At 43.2% G+C, this 14,332-nt stretch overlaps 1 protein-coding gene across 4 annotated transcripts in view; it reads left to right on the top strand.

Annotated features, from left to right (window-relative positions):
* The window catches only part of tnr (tenascin R (restrictin, janusin)), a 178,030-nt gene that overhangs the window by 105,739 nt on the left and 57,959 nt on the right, over positions 1-14,332 (top strand). For all 4 annotated transcript variants that reach the window (XM_073063750.1, XM_073063751.1, XM_073063753.1 and 1 more), the window contains 3 exons: positions 4,135-4,265; positions 6,879-7,011; positions 10,632-10,783. In XM_073063750.1, coding sequence (XP_072919851.1) covers positions 4,135-4,265; positions 6,879-7,011; positions 10,632-10,783 — 416 coding nt within the window. The remainder of the gene's footprint in view (positions 1-4,134; positions 4,266-6,878; positions 7,012-10,631; positions 10,784-14,332) is intronic.

The following is a 14,332-nucleotide window of genomic DNA, read 5'->3' on the forward strand; positions in this document are numbered from 1 at the left end:
CAGTTGCCTGCTGCAGGAAACCTGGGTCTTTGTCACATAGAGGAAGGCAGCCATTACTGCCTGTAGCATGACAAGTTTTGTTCCAGGTCTGAGGACTTGATCTTCAAATACTCCTGAGACTGATTTTCTAGTCTCAGTTTGTTGAGTGTTGGTGGCCCGTGTTGTGACTTTTTGGTCAATACTTCACTGGCAGTCCTGGTAGCTTTTACAGCGAGTTTGTTCCTGTAGTTGTCATGGCCACCGTGCGGACACCATCTGTCTCATGTTACGGACAGCAAAGCAACCAAAAAGGTGGATGTTCAGAGAAGCACACTGTGCAATGTTCCATTTTTTTGTTAAAAGTATTGCTCTGAACATGAAAATTTTACTTGACTTGAAAACTGTATGGCTCTTTATATTAACATTATATGAAAGAAAACTCCAGCTGTGCAGCAACAAAGGCTATGTGCGCAGGAGCATTTCAGTTACTGTGCGGCTGTGCACCCACGCAGCTGAAAGGAAACAGTGCCTCGGTGGAACTTGCATCTCCTGATTTTACTAATTTGCAGCCAATTGTGTCATAGAGTCACAGACCACCACAGCACAGAAACAGGCCTTTCATCCCATTTAGTCCATGCTGATGCTTACTCTGCCTAATACCATTGACCCACACCTGGAACGTAGCCATCCATACCTCTCCCATCCATGTACTTATCCAAACTTCTCTTAAATGGTGCATTAAACCTGTACACACCACTCCCACTGGTGGCTCGATTCCCACTTTAAGTGAAGACGTTTCTCCTCAGGTTCCCCTATTATGTTTCATTTTTCACACTTAACCTTTGAACTCTAGTTCTAGTCTCACCCAACATCTGTAACAGGAGAAAATCTGAAGGTGCTGGTAATCCAGGCAACACAGACAAAATGCTGGAGGAATTCAGCAGGCCAAAGAGCATCTATGGACAAGAGTACAATCGAGAAAGATAATAAGTCAAGTTGCATTTTCAGAAATCTGCATGCTGTTGATGAAAAACCTGATAATGATGAGAGTGACACAGGACTGAATGGTCTTGAGATTTACAATGTGAAAACCAACAGGAAACAAGCAATATGGCTAACACCAGAAGTGAATGGTAAAGTAATTAAATTGGACACTAGCTCAGCTGTTTCAGTCATTGTACAAAATGAGTCTAAATGGTATTTAAATACTGAACTGAAGCATGCAGATATCCAAAAAATACTTGTGGCTGCCAAATCTCAAGGTGAGTAATTTATACATTCTTTGAATGTACTTTGATTTGAAAAAGTAATTTGTGTGGGAATGACACTCGTAACAGTGAAACACAACAAACAACCACTTACGTTGGGTGTGTACATGGTAAAATAGGAGGGCTAGTATTGTGGGACTGTGATTGGCTGAGACAACTGCAGCTTGATTGGAGATCCATCCACCATTTGCATATTACATGCTCTGCAAACCCAGTCAACTCAAAGCCAATTAAGAAAGGTACTGGATAATGGCACAGCAGTGCTTAAGTATGTCATTGGAAAACTCAAACAAATCGAGGGTAAAATTGTCTTCAATGAAAATGCCACACCCAAGTTTTACAAACCCTGTCTGGTTTCTTATACCATCCATGGGAAAGTAGCCAGTGAATAAGATTGAATGGAGGTCTGAAGGAATTCTTTCCAAGGTTGATTAGAGCCCAAGGTCAACACCAGATGTTGCAGTAGCCAAGAAGAATGGGGCTGTCAGGATCTGATTTTAAGGCCACCATTAACCCAGTACTGAAAGTAGATCGAGACTCTCTCCCCAGGATAGAGGATATCTTTGCAATCCTTTCTGGAGGGAAACACTTCAGCAAAGTGGACACAGCTGAGGCCTACCTACAGACAGAGATGGAAGAAGGGTCCAAAGTGTTTCGGACCATAAACACTCACCAAGGGCTTTATCACAATAATTGGCTTATTTTTGGAGAAGCATCTGCACCCGCACTCTGGCAGAAAGCTTTGGACCAGGAACTGCAAGGCTGCCCAGGCACTCTGTGTTACCTGGATGACATCATTGCTACTGGTGAGGATCTCACCATCTCAACATCTCAAGACAATGTTAAAAAGATTAGAAGATTGAGCTCAGAGCACAATGCAACAAATATGAATTCTTTAAACAAAGCATTCCTACTGTGGTCACACCATTGATACACAAGTGTGCTGAGAAAATTTTAGCAGTGGTGGATGCCCAAGGCCAAAGGACGTGTCAGAGTTGTGGTCCTTTTTTGGATTTCTCAATTACTGTAACGGATTCCTGACGAACCTGGCTACTGTGGTCCGCCCCTTGAACTCATTGTTACAGATTTGGAATAAATGGCAGTGGACAATGTGAATGAGGAGCAGCATGAGGAGCCTTTCCAAAAGGTGAAGGAAATGGTGACATCAGACACTGTACTCAATAATTATGATCAGCATTGTCTAATGAAGCTTGCCTGTGACGCTTTGCCTTATGGGATAGGTGCAGCCATGTCACATGTTGTGAGTGATGGAAGTGAAAGGACTTTGAATTGCATTAGCACTGCAAAGAAAGATTATGTGAAGATTGACAGAGAGGCCTTGTGTATGGTGTGGGTGCAGATCATTTCAACCAGTATGGGAGAGACTTTACCCTTGTTACTGATCATCAACCACTAGAGTCCATTTTCAATCTACAGAAGGGTGTTCCACTAATAAGAGCAGCACAAATGCAGAGAAAGGGCCTGTTTCTTGGAGGACACAATTACAACATCGAATTCAAGAGGACGACTAATCATGGAAATGCTAATAGGTTGTCCTGTTTACCCTTAGAAAAGGAAATACCTGAAAAAATTACTAAAGAAGACAATCCCCTTGAGGTATTCACTCCAATGCAATTTCAAAGTCTCCCGATTACAGCCGAGATGATTCAAAGGAAACCAGAAAAGGCTCCACACTGTCTTAGGTCCACATGGCAAATCAAAATGGCTGGAATGTGCATTAGAAACTCCAGTTTCCCCACTTTTAGCTGTGCCAGAATGATCTTGCCCTTGACAGGGGTTGCCTTATGTGGGGATTGAGAGTTGTTGTACCTTCCAAGCTGAGAGCCAAAGTGTTGGAAGAACCACTATATGTGCCAGTCATCTAGGCATGGTCAAAATTAAAGCGTTGGCTCACAGCTTTGTCTGATAGCCTTGGCACCTTGACAGATCAGCAGGTTGAGCAGTTTGCAATGGACTGTTCAGGAAGAAAGGTGTCCAGAGCTATCAGAAACTCTTCCCGTAGTCCCAGAGTCAATTCCTACAACCAGCATGAGGACTCAGAACCTAATATTGTTTCACAACCACAAATCTCAACTCCCTGGTCAGGAAAGCCATTAACCCACAAGAGTAAGAAATCCTCCAAAGCAAATAAATCTTTAGGCCTGAATGGAACAATTTAAAATTTACTATGCTGTGGATGTCTATATAGTAGTAGTAGTAGTAGTAGTATTACATCATATTGTGTGTGTGTGTGTATAAATAAATATATATGAGAGCAAAAAAGAAATAGATAGCGATAGATATATTAGATAACTAGAGAGCAATATGTTGCATATCTGAGTTGAGATGCATTCTATATTGAGTTAGAGTTTATAGCTAGGCAAAGAGGAGTATTGTGTATGTAATATTGCAGTAATATTTGAATAATATTGTAAATATATTGTTTGTTTCAGCATTCCTTGTTGTTTACATAATTCCTTATGGGTTATATGTAAAAGTATGTGAATGACATACGCCATTACACTACCGCGTCATCAATGCACACCTCGCTAAGTAAAAACTAAACATACAGAAGTTATCCCCAACTCTGGCTTTTTCTTTCAATTAGTTTTTGGAGTTAAAAAAACTTAACAGGTATTTCAGGAATTCTACTTAGATAGGAAGAAGTGCAGCTGGATACGGAGAGGAATTAACATGGAGAGAACTTAATCGTTGGCAGCACACCAGTGAAGAGGAGCTTGGATGACACATAACAACAACAACAACAACAACGGGGTTTGATAACCATTGTGAGACAGTCAGTACCTATCTAGTGAGAGGCTTGGCTTCCCTTCCCTGTTATCTGGTCTGAGGAGACTATTGCTGACTAAGACTTTCTCTATTGTAGCTCTAGATTCCCCAAAGAACCTGACGGCCAGTGACGTGAGCCAGAAGAGTGCACGAATTTCCTGGCAGGCCCCTGAGGCTCAGATTGAGAAGTATGTCCTGGTATATGAGGACAGCAGTGGGCAACAGAAGGTAGGCCTGGGCAGCATGTACTCCACAACACAAACTTAGAAACAAATCAACAACGGGGCAATGGTTCTATAACCTCCATCCATATACGTCCCCACCACTGAGCTTCTACATCTCGGTGTGAGGTGAATCAAAAGGAGCAGAGACACCCTGCCAAAGTTTTAGAGCAGGAGACCAAGTGTGATGCGAAGAGTGGGAACATTCCCTCAATATCCAACTATCCAGGAAAAATCACTTCCCTTGTTCAGCAGAATCCAATGCCTGTACTCACACCAAGAAACACGTAGATTGCCCCATGCTGACCTATCCGATGTTGACTGACCTGACACCAACTTCACAGGTAATACCTCAGACAGGCCCCACACTGACCTGAGTTCCATGGAACAAACTGATCTTATGGAGCTCCAGCCTCTCCAGTCTCGCCTCATTCTTGCTGAATCCCCTCTGCATTCTCTTCTGTGCAATCATATCCCACGGTGTGGTGACCAGAACTGCACACTGCTTTCCAGCTGTGACCTGACCAATGTTTTGAAGCTGTACCATACCTCCCCCCTACTCAACTAATCTTGATTGAATTAAAGCAGTATTCCACCTGGACCATCTCTGCCATCTCTCCCGTTTCTTGATCTTTCTCAGGAGACAGATTATCCACCAACATCTGTTACAAGCTCACTGACTTCCTTGAACACCTCCTCCCACCTTATCACTCGTAAGGACACGATTCTTTCTCTCGGTTTCTCCATTACCATCACATGTTCTTAATATCTTACAGCACGGTAACAGCCTTTTAGCTGAATGAGTTCACTGTGCCCAATTATACCCATGTGACAAATTAACCAACTAAATAGTACATCCCTGGAATGTGAGAGGAAACAGGAGCACCCAGAAGAAACCCATGAGGTCCTGGAGAGAACATACAAACTCCTTACACATTGAACATAGAAATCTACAGCACATTACAGGCCCTTCGTCCCACCATGTAAACTTCTCCCTCACCAGCATCTCAGACCCTAAACAGTTCTTCCAGCTGAAGCAGTTATTCATATGTGAATCCTCTGGCCCTGTTCATCACATACAGTGCTTTTGATGTGATCTAATCTACTTCAATGAGACTGGTGTTTTGTACCCCGTAACAGGTTAAAAAGGACCAGCAGAAATGGACACACCTGGAGTCTGAGTCTTCCATTATAAACACTATTTTATTAGTAACTATGTGATAAAGTAATATAAAACAAGATAAGGTAAACAGGTTAGCAAAGTATAAGCTTCTCCCAGCTCAGGAGATTGGATGATACAGTATGGTAAGCAGTCAGTTCAGTTCTGGAATTTGAATTGAGTACAGTTGGAGAGAGGGAGAGGGAGATATGTTTTGTCTTCCCAGTGCCAATGCCGTTGATCCTCCACATCGTCCTCCTGCTCCCGCTTATCAAAGTCACCAACTTGTGACCACAAAAACAGGACCGTCTTCTGTGGTGGAGTTATCAACCCAGGCCAGGGTTAAACACACCGATAGCTCCCCACCGGTCACTCGTTTGTCCACACTGTGAGCAAAAACCCCACCCTTGTTGTGGGCACACAAAGCTCACCTGCGTCTGATCATAAATTCAACTGACCTTGTGTATATATATCACAAGCGCAGAACACTAACGGTCCATCATATAGCTCCGCCTTTCAGTTTCCAAGGCAACTCAGACTTTCTTTCTCTCTGTTGCTGAAATAGCCCACACAATGTTCGCTCCCTCTCTCTCTTTTTAAAGGAACAGTCCACTTTAGAATAATCCTTCAGATCTTGTCACACTGGTCACAAACTGGGTGAAGTTTACACTGAGCACCCTTGGTCCATTCGCCATGGCTGCCTGGAACTCCTGGGTGTCAGCTATTTTAATTCCCCTCCCCACTCCCACACTAGCCTGATCTATCTCTCCTTAGACTGTTCCACTGCCAGGGTGAGGTGAAACACAAGTCATGTTCTGCCTGGTAGTCTATAACCAAATGGCATGAACATTCAATTCTCCAGCTTCAAGTCCCTCCTCTGTCCCCATCTACCAAGTTCTTTCCACACACACATCCGCCCCATCATCCTGTTCCTTTCCTCAACTCTCCCATTAGCCACACACTCCTCCCACTGCTTCCCCTCCCTCACAATTCACATCCACATAGTTATTGTACATAATAAACATTCAGGGTCTCAGTACCAAAGTATCATTCATCAGAGGCTTCCAGTCACAAAGGTAACACTCATTGTCTCCCATTACTAAACCAGGCAGCACACGTGGAGGGAATTGGACAGTCAAAGTTTGAGTTAGAACATTCATCTTGCCCTTCATTAAGTCCCGAAGAAGGTCTATATAAAACTATTTGTGCAACGATGGTGATTTTATATATTGGTGAGAGTGCTCAAGTTACAGAACGTGTCCACTTCCTCCACCCTATGAGAAAAAAATGGTTCTACTCACCACTTCTGAATGGCTTTGCTTTCATGATATTACTTTCTGTACATGGCTCTCAAATGAGGCACTTATGAAGATGAATGATGCGTGCTCTAGGACTGTGTTAGGTTGGGGATGGATGCAATAGTATGTAACTTACTGCAACTTTCCAATCGCACTCTTATAGGAACTGATCTTGGAAGCAGAGGATACTTGGATACAACTGGAGGGCTTGTTGGAAGCCACTGAGTACACACTGAGACTTCAGTCTGCACATGATACTCTATTGAGTTTACCAGATGAGATTGTGTTTACCACAGGTAGGAGAATCCTAAGGCACTGTTATCTACCCAATATTGAGGTACTGTGGCTGCTGAAACAAAGAACAATACAGCGTAGTACAGGCCATTCAGCCCACAATGTTGTGCCGACCCTTAAACCCTGCCTCCCATATAACACTCCACCTTCAATTCCTCCATATACCTGTCTAGTACTCTTTTAAATTTCACTAGTGTATCTGCCTCCACCACTGACTCAGGCAGTGCATTCCACGCACCAACCACTCTCTGAGTGAAAAACCTTCCTCTAATATCCCCCTTGAACTCCCCACCCCTTACCTTAAAGCCATGTCCTCTTGTACTGAGCAGTGGTGTCCTGGGGAAGAGGTGCTGGCTGTCCGCTCTATCTATTTCTCTTAATATCTTGTATACCTCTATCATGTTTCCTCTCATCCTCCTTCTCTCCAGAGAGTAAAGTCCTAGATCCCTTAATCTCTGATCATAATGCATACTCTCTAAACCAGGCAGCATCCTGGTAAATCTCCTCTGTACCCTTTCCAGTGCTTCCACATCCTTCCTATAGTGAGGCAACCAGAACTGGACACAGTAATCCAAGTGTGGCCTAACCAGAGTTTTATAGAGCTGCATCATTACCCTGCGACTCTTAAACTCTATCCCTTGACTTATGAAAGCTAACACCCCATAAGCTTTCTTAACTACCCTATCTACCTGTGAGGCAACTTTCAGGGATCTGTGGACATGTACCCCCAGATCCCTCTGCTCCTCCACACTACCAAGTATCCTGCCATTTACTTTGTGCTCTGCCTTGGAGTTTGTTTTTCCAAAGTGTACTACCTCACACTGCTCCGGGTTGAACTCCATCTGCCACTTCTCAGCCCACTTATGCAACCTATCAATGTCTCTCTGCAGTCTTAGACAATCCTCTACACTATCCACAACACCTCCAACCTTTTTGTCATCTGCAAACTTGCCAACCCACCCTTCCACCCCCACATCCAGGTCGTTAATAAAAATCACAAAAAGTAGGGGTCCTAGAACCGATCCTTGTGGGAAACCACTAGTCACAACCCTCCAATCCAAATGTACTCCCTCCACCACGACCCTCTGCTTTCTGCAGGCAAGCCAATTCTGAATCCACCTGGCCAAACTTCCCTGGATCCCATGCCTTCTGACTTTCTGAATAAGCCTACCGTGTGGTACCTTGTCAAATGCCTTACTAAAATCCATGTAGATCACATCCACTGCACTACCCTCATCTATATGCCTGGCCACCTCCTCAAAGAACTCTGTCAGGCTTGTTAGACATGATCTGCCCTTCACAAAGCCATGCTGACTGTCCCTGATCAGACCATGATTCTCTAAATGCCCATAGATTCTATCTCTAAGAATCTTTTCCAACAGCTTTCCCACCACAGGCATAAGGCTCACTGGTCTATAATTACCTGGACTATCCCTTTTACCTTTCTTGAACAAGAGGACAACATTTGCCTCCCTCCAATCCTCTGGTACAATGTCCGTGTGGACAACAAGGACATAAAGATCCTAGCCAGAGGCTCAGCAATCTCTTCCCTCGCCTCGCGGAGCAGCCTGGGGAATATTCCATCAGGCCCTGGGAACTTATCTGTCCTAATGTATTTTAGCAACTCCAACACCTCCTCTCCCTTAATATCAACATGCTCTAGAACACCAACCTCACTCATATTGTCCTCACCATCATCAAGTTCCCTCTCATTGGTGAATACCAAAGAGAAGTATTCATTGAGGACCTCGCTAACTTCCACAGCCTCCAGGCACATCTTCCCACCTTTATGTCCAATCGGTCCTAACTTCATTCCAGACATCCTTTTGTTCTTCACAAAATTGAAGAATGCCTTGGGGTTTTCCTTTACCCTACTCGCCAAGGCCTTCTCATGCCCCCTTCTTGCTCTCCTCAGCCCCTTCTTAAGCTCCTTTCTTGCTACCCTATATTCCTCAATAGACTCATCTGATCCTTGCTTCCTAAACCTCATGTATGCTACCTTCTTCCTCCTGACTAGATTTTCCACCTCACTTGTCACCCATGGTTCCTTCACCCTACCATTCTTTATCTTCCTCACTGGCACAAATTTATCCCTAACATCCTGCAAGAGATCCCTAAGCATCGACCACATGTCCATAGTACATTTCCCCGCAAAAACATCATCCCAATTCACACCCGCAAGTTCTAGTCTTATGGCCTCATAATCTGCCCTTCCCCAATTAAAAATTTTCCTGTCCTGTCTGATTCTATCCTTTTCCATGATAATGTTAAAGGCCAGGGAGCGGTGATCACTGTCCTCCCAGATGCTCACCCACTGACAGATCTCTGACCTGACCCGGTTCGTTACCTAATACTAGATCTAGTATGGCATTCCCCCTAGTCGGCCTGTCAATATACTGTGACAGGAATTCGTCCCGGACTCACTTAAACTCTACCCCATCTGAACCATTGGAACTAATCAGGTGCCAATCAATATTAGGGAAGTTAAAGTCACCCATGATAACAACCCTGTTATTTTTGCACCTTTCCAAAATCTGCCTCCCAATCTGCTCCTCGGTCGCTCTGCTGCTACCAGGGGGCCTATAGAATACTCCCAATAGAGTAACTACTTCCTTCCTGTTCCTGACTTCTACCCATGCTGACTCAAAGGAGGATCCTGCTACATTACCCAACATTTCTGTAGCTGTAATAGTATCCCTGACCAGTAATTCCACCCCTCCTCCCCTTTTCCCCCCTCTATCCTTTTTAAAGCACTGAAATCCAGGAATATTGAGAATCCATTCCTGCCCTGGTGCCAGCCAAGTCTCTGTATTGGCCACTACATCATAATTCCATGTATGTATCCAAGCTCTCAGTTCGTCACCTTTGTTCCTGATGCTTCTTACATTGAAGTACACACACTTTAGCCCTTCTACCTTTACACCTTCTATTCTGTTTCTCTTTTCTCAAAGCCTCTTTATACATTAGATCTGGCTTTACTCCATGCACTATACTTGCAGCTCTCACATGACCTTTATCCTCCTCCACCTCACTATCTGCTCTAACACTCTGGTTCCTCTCCCCCTGCAAATCTAGTTTAAACCCCCGGAGCAGCACTAGCAAACCTTCCTGCAAGGATGTTAGTCCCCCTCCAGTTCAGGTGCAACCCGTACCGTCGGAACAGGTCCCACCTTCCCTGGAACAAGGCCCAATTGTCTGGAAACATGAAGCCCTCCCTCCTGCACCAACTCCTTAGCCACGTATTTAGCTGCATTATCTTCCTACTTCTCGCTTCACTAGCACATGGCATGGGTAGCAATCCTTACCTTCAGGCAGCTGGAGAATTGAACCTGGGTCACTGGTGCTGAAATAGCATTATGCTAATCGTTACACTGTGGTGCTGCCTTGACCTGTTGTTGAATAAGGAATGGAGGGATATGGATCATTTGCAGGCTTGTGGGATTAGATTAATTTGTTATCATGGCGTATGCATTGTGGGCTGAATCTCACCTTTGAGAAGAATGAAATCAAAAATATAAATACAAATTGAGGGATAGGTTGCTTGGTAAATCATCTCTGGTGTTGATGAAAAATTTAACAGCTTGACATCCTGGTTATTATAAACCATTCTTCTGTATTTCAGCAAGCCGTCTCTATCCTTACCCCTGGGACTGTACTCAGCATCTACTCAATGGAGACACAATCAGTGGCATTTATAATATCTATATCAATGGAAAGCCACAGCAAATCCTTCAGGTCTTCTGCGACATGGTGACTGATAATGGGGGATGGACAGTGAGTAATGCTTCACTCTCTTTCTCTCTGTTATTTGCACAATGATGTTGAGATCGGTGATGTCAACACAACATTATCTCTGTGATAAGATCCTGATCTGCATGCAATGAATCGCTGAATTAGGTGTTTTTGATCTTGTTGGTTCCAGTGATTGGATCTTCCTAAAGTCATAGAACATGGTACAACAGGACAACACAAGAACCTATTCTTTTCTGCCAATGCATTTTCTTTACCCCTCCATTCTCTGCACACTCCTGAGCCCTTGGAAAAAGTCTCTTTAAAGTTACCATTTTTATCTACCTCCATCACACCTGGCTGCACATCCCTCTGACCCACCACTCTGTGTTTTAAAAAAAACTTTCCCTGCATATACAGTATTCTTTGAACTTCCTCCTTCACCTTTAAAGCATGACCTCTTGTATTCAACATTTCAGCCTTGGAGAAAGATACTCGCTCACTGCTCCATCTGTTCCTCTCATAATCTGATATACAAACTTCTATCAGATCTCCCCACAGCCTCTGCTACTCCAGAGAAAACAACCCAAGTTTGTCCGATCTTTCTTTAGAGTACCTGTCCTCTAATCCAAGCAGCATCTGCCTAAACCTCCTTTGCACCCTATTCAGAACTTGCACATCCCTCTTCTAATGGGGCTTCCAGAACTGCATGCCATATACCAGATGCAGTCTAACCAGAGTTTAATAAAGTTTCAACATAATTTCCTGACTTGAAATCAGCGACTTGACTAATAAAGGCAAGCATGACACACATCTTCCTTATCATTCCATCAACCTGTGATTCAAGCTGTACAAATGGGCCAGTGGACAAGAAGTTTCCCTGCTTTCTCAGCCCCAAGAAGAGTAAAATGGAAACAAGTCGCACTGGGGGAACCAAGTCATCTGCTGGAGTGCGGAAGCCATTCTACTGGTGGAACTGAACCAGCCTTCTTACAAGGAAAGCAAGTCATCCTATTGAGGAACAAGTCAAAATGGTGGCCAACACGAGTAATCAAAGGCAGAAGTTGACTGTACTTGTAACAGCAAACAATGTCACATGAACAGTGTCATGGCATCAATTGTAACAAAACTAGGGAAGAAACAGATGACAAGTCATCAAAGGTACAAAGTTCATGATATTTCATGTCAACCAGGAAACAAAAGAAACAAGCCACTCTCAGTATTCAGTGACGGTCCCACCTGACTCAACACACGAGTTGGAGGCATGGATTCATTATTGCACTGGAGACCCCTCACCTCATAGATTCTATGCTGGCCCTCTGTAAAACAATCTAGTTGAACAATCTTCTCAATGACAATCCCCTCAGAGCCATACATCATGGAAACTGACAATTCAGCCTAACTGCATGCTCATAGATACCCATCTAAAGTACCGGTAATATTATTTGCCCATGTTTGACCCAACCTCACCTCAACCTTTCCTATCTATGTACCTGTATAAATGTTAAGTGTTGTTCTTGTGTTACCTCAGTCAGTTCTTTCCATCTATCCAACAGTGTCTGGGAAAAGAAGCTGTCTTCTTACATTTTGTCTTATCTTAAATCTTGATTTTCCAAATCTGGATAAAAAGACAGAGTACACTCAGCATATTAATACTCCTTATGATTTTATTCACCTGGTTGGGTTGAGTCGTTCTCCAATCTTGGCAGTCTATTTGCAAACATTTTATCACCATAGAAGGAGACATCATTAGCATGCTGTTCATTTGTAGTGTGTCCTCTGAATGCTTGGCCTTTATATACTTATCAATCAGCTGATTAGTGATCATTATGGAAACCCAATTGTGATGTAGGAAGGGGGTCTCGTCGCTGATTGGTTGTGTGGTGAACTCTGCATTGTGATCTGGAATTTTGCCCGTATTGGCTCATAAACAGAATCGAGGTCTACGTGTCTGTTTGCAGAATTGCTCAAGGAAAACCCCTCTTCCAGGAATTCTCTTGCATGCTGTGTGTTTGCTTGCACCACGACTTCCACTGATGCCCAGTCGAATTTATGCCCCTCTCGATCTTCATGGGTAGAGACTAGGGAGAGTTGGCCATGCTGCTCCACAAACATTTGATGTTCATGGGTCATGGAGAATTCCCAGAAGCTACACATTTTCTGATTCATTTCCATTTTATACACCTCTACAAGATCACCACTCAATCTTCAGTGCTCCAAGAAATAAAGTCCTGGCCAGGTCAATTAACCTAGCCTCTATAATTCAGGCCATTAATTCTAGCAACATCCTTGCAAATTAACTACATACTGTATTTCCAATAGCACATTGACCAAAACTGAACACTAATCCAAGTTTTAAAGTTGTAGGCCTCACCTACGACGTGTAAAACTCTATGTGCCCTGATTGACAGAGCCCAGCCATATTCATTGCCCTGTCTATGTGTGATGCTGCTTTCAACTCAATATGCACTTGTACTCGCTGGTCCTTCTGATCTATTCATAGCAAACCATTCATAGCAGGGGTGTAACTTTAAGACTTTATAAAGCACTGGTGAGACCTCACCTGATGTATTGTGAGCAGTTTTGGGCCCCTTATCCAAAAAAGGATGTACTGGAGAGGGTTCAAAGGAAGGTCACAAAAATGTTTTTAGAATTAAATGGCTTACAAAGAGCATTTCATGGCACTGAGCCAGTATTCAAAGGAATTCAGTAGAACGAGGGATGACCTCATTGAAACCTATCGAATGGTGAAAGGCCTTGATAGAGTGGATGTGCAGAGGATGTTTCCTTATGGTGGGAGAGTCTAAGACCAGAGGACACAGCCTCAGAATAGAGGGGTGTCCTTTTAGAATGGAGGTGAGGTTGAATTTCTTTAGCCAGAGAGTGATGAATCTGTGGAATTCTTTGCTACAGGCAGCTGCGGAGGCCGTCTTTATGTATATTTAAGACAAAGGTTGATAGATTCTTGATTGGTCAGGGCATGAAGGGATATGGAAAGAAGGCAGGAGATTGGGGCTGAGAGGAAAACTGGTCTTAGAGTATGTCATATGCTGGTTTTATTTTCTAAAATTCATCAATTGTCAATGGGAGTCCTCACTCGGCTTTCCTAATTGATAAGGATCCCTGTTACGTAATGGAAATTTTTGCATTCTTTGATAATGAATGTACTTTGAGAAACACCGAGCCAGGGATAATTCATGTATGTTTAGTTTTTCTTTAGTAAGGTGCACACTTTTGACATGGTGGTGTAATGACGTATGCCATTCATATACCTTCACATATAACCCATAATGAATTATGTAAAGAACAAAGAATGCTTAAACAATAAATTTACAATATCACTAAAATATTGCTGAAATATTAAATATACAACACTCCGTCCTGCTTAGCTGTGAAATCCAATTCAATATAGAATTATATTGACTCAACTATATACACTATACTTTCAGGACATCCACAGTATAATAAATTTTAAATTATCCCTTTCAGGCCTAAAGGCTGTGGAAGATTTCTTACTCTTGTGAGATAACATCTTTCCTGACTAGAGAGGCCACTCTGCTTGGCAGGTGAGACTTTTGGATGTGAAACAATATT

This window comes from Hemitrygon akajei, chromosome 12 (assembly GCF_048418815.1).
Source record: "Hemitrygon akajei chromosome 12, sHemAka1.3, whole genome shotgun sequence".
NCBI classification, from domain to species: Eukaryota; Metazoa; Chordata; class Chondrichthyes; order Myliobatiformes; family Dasyatidae; genus Hemitrygon; species Hemitrygon akajei.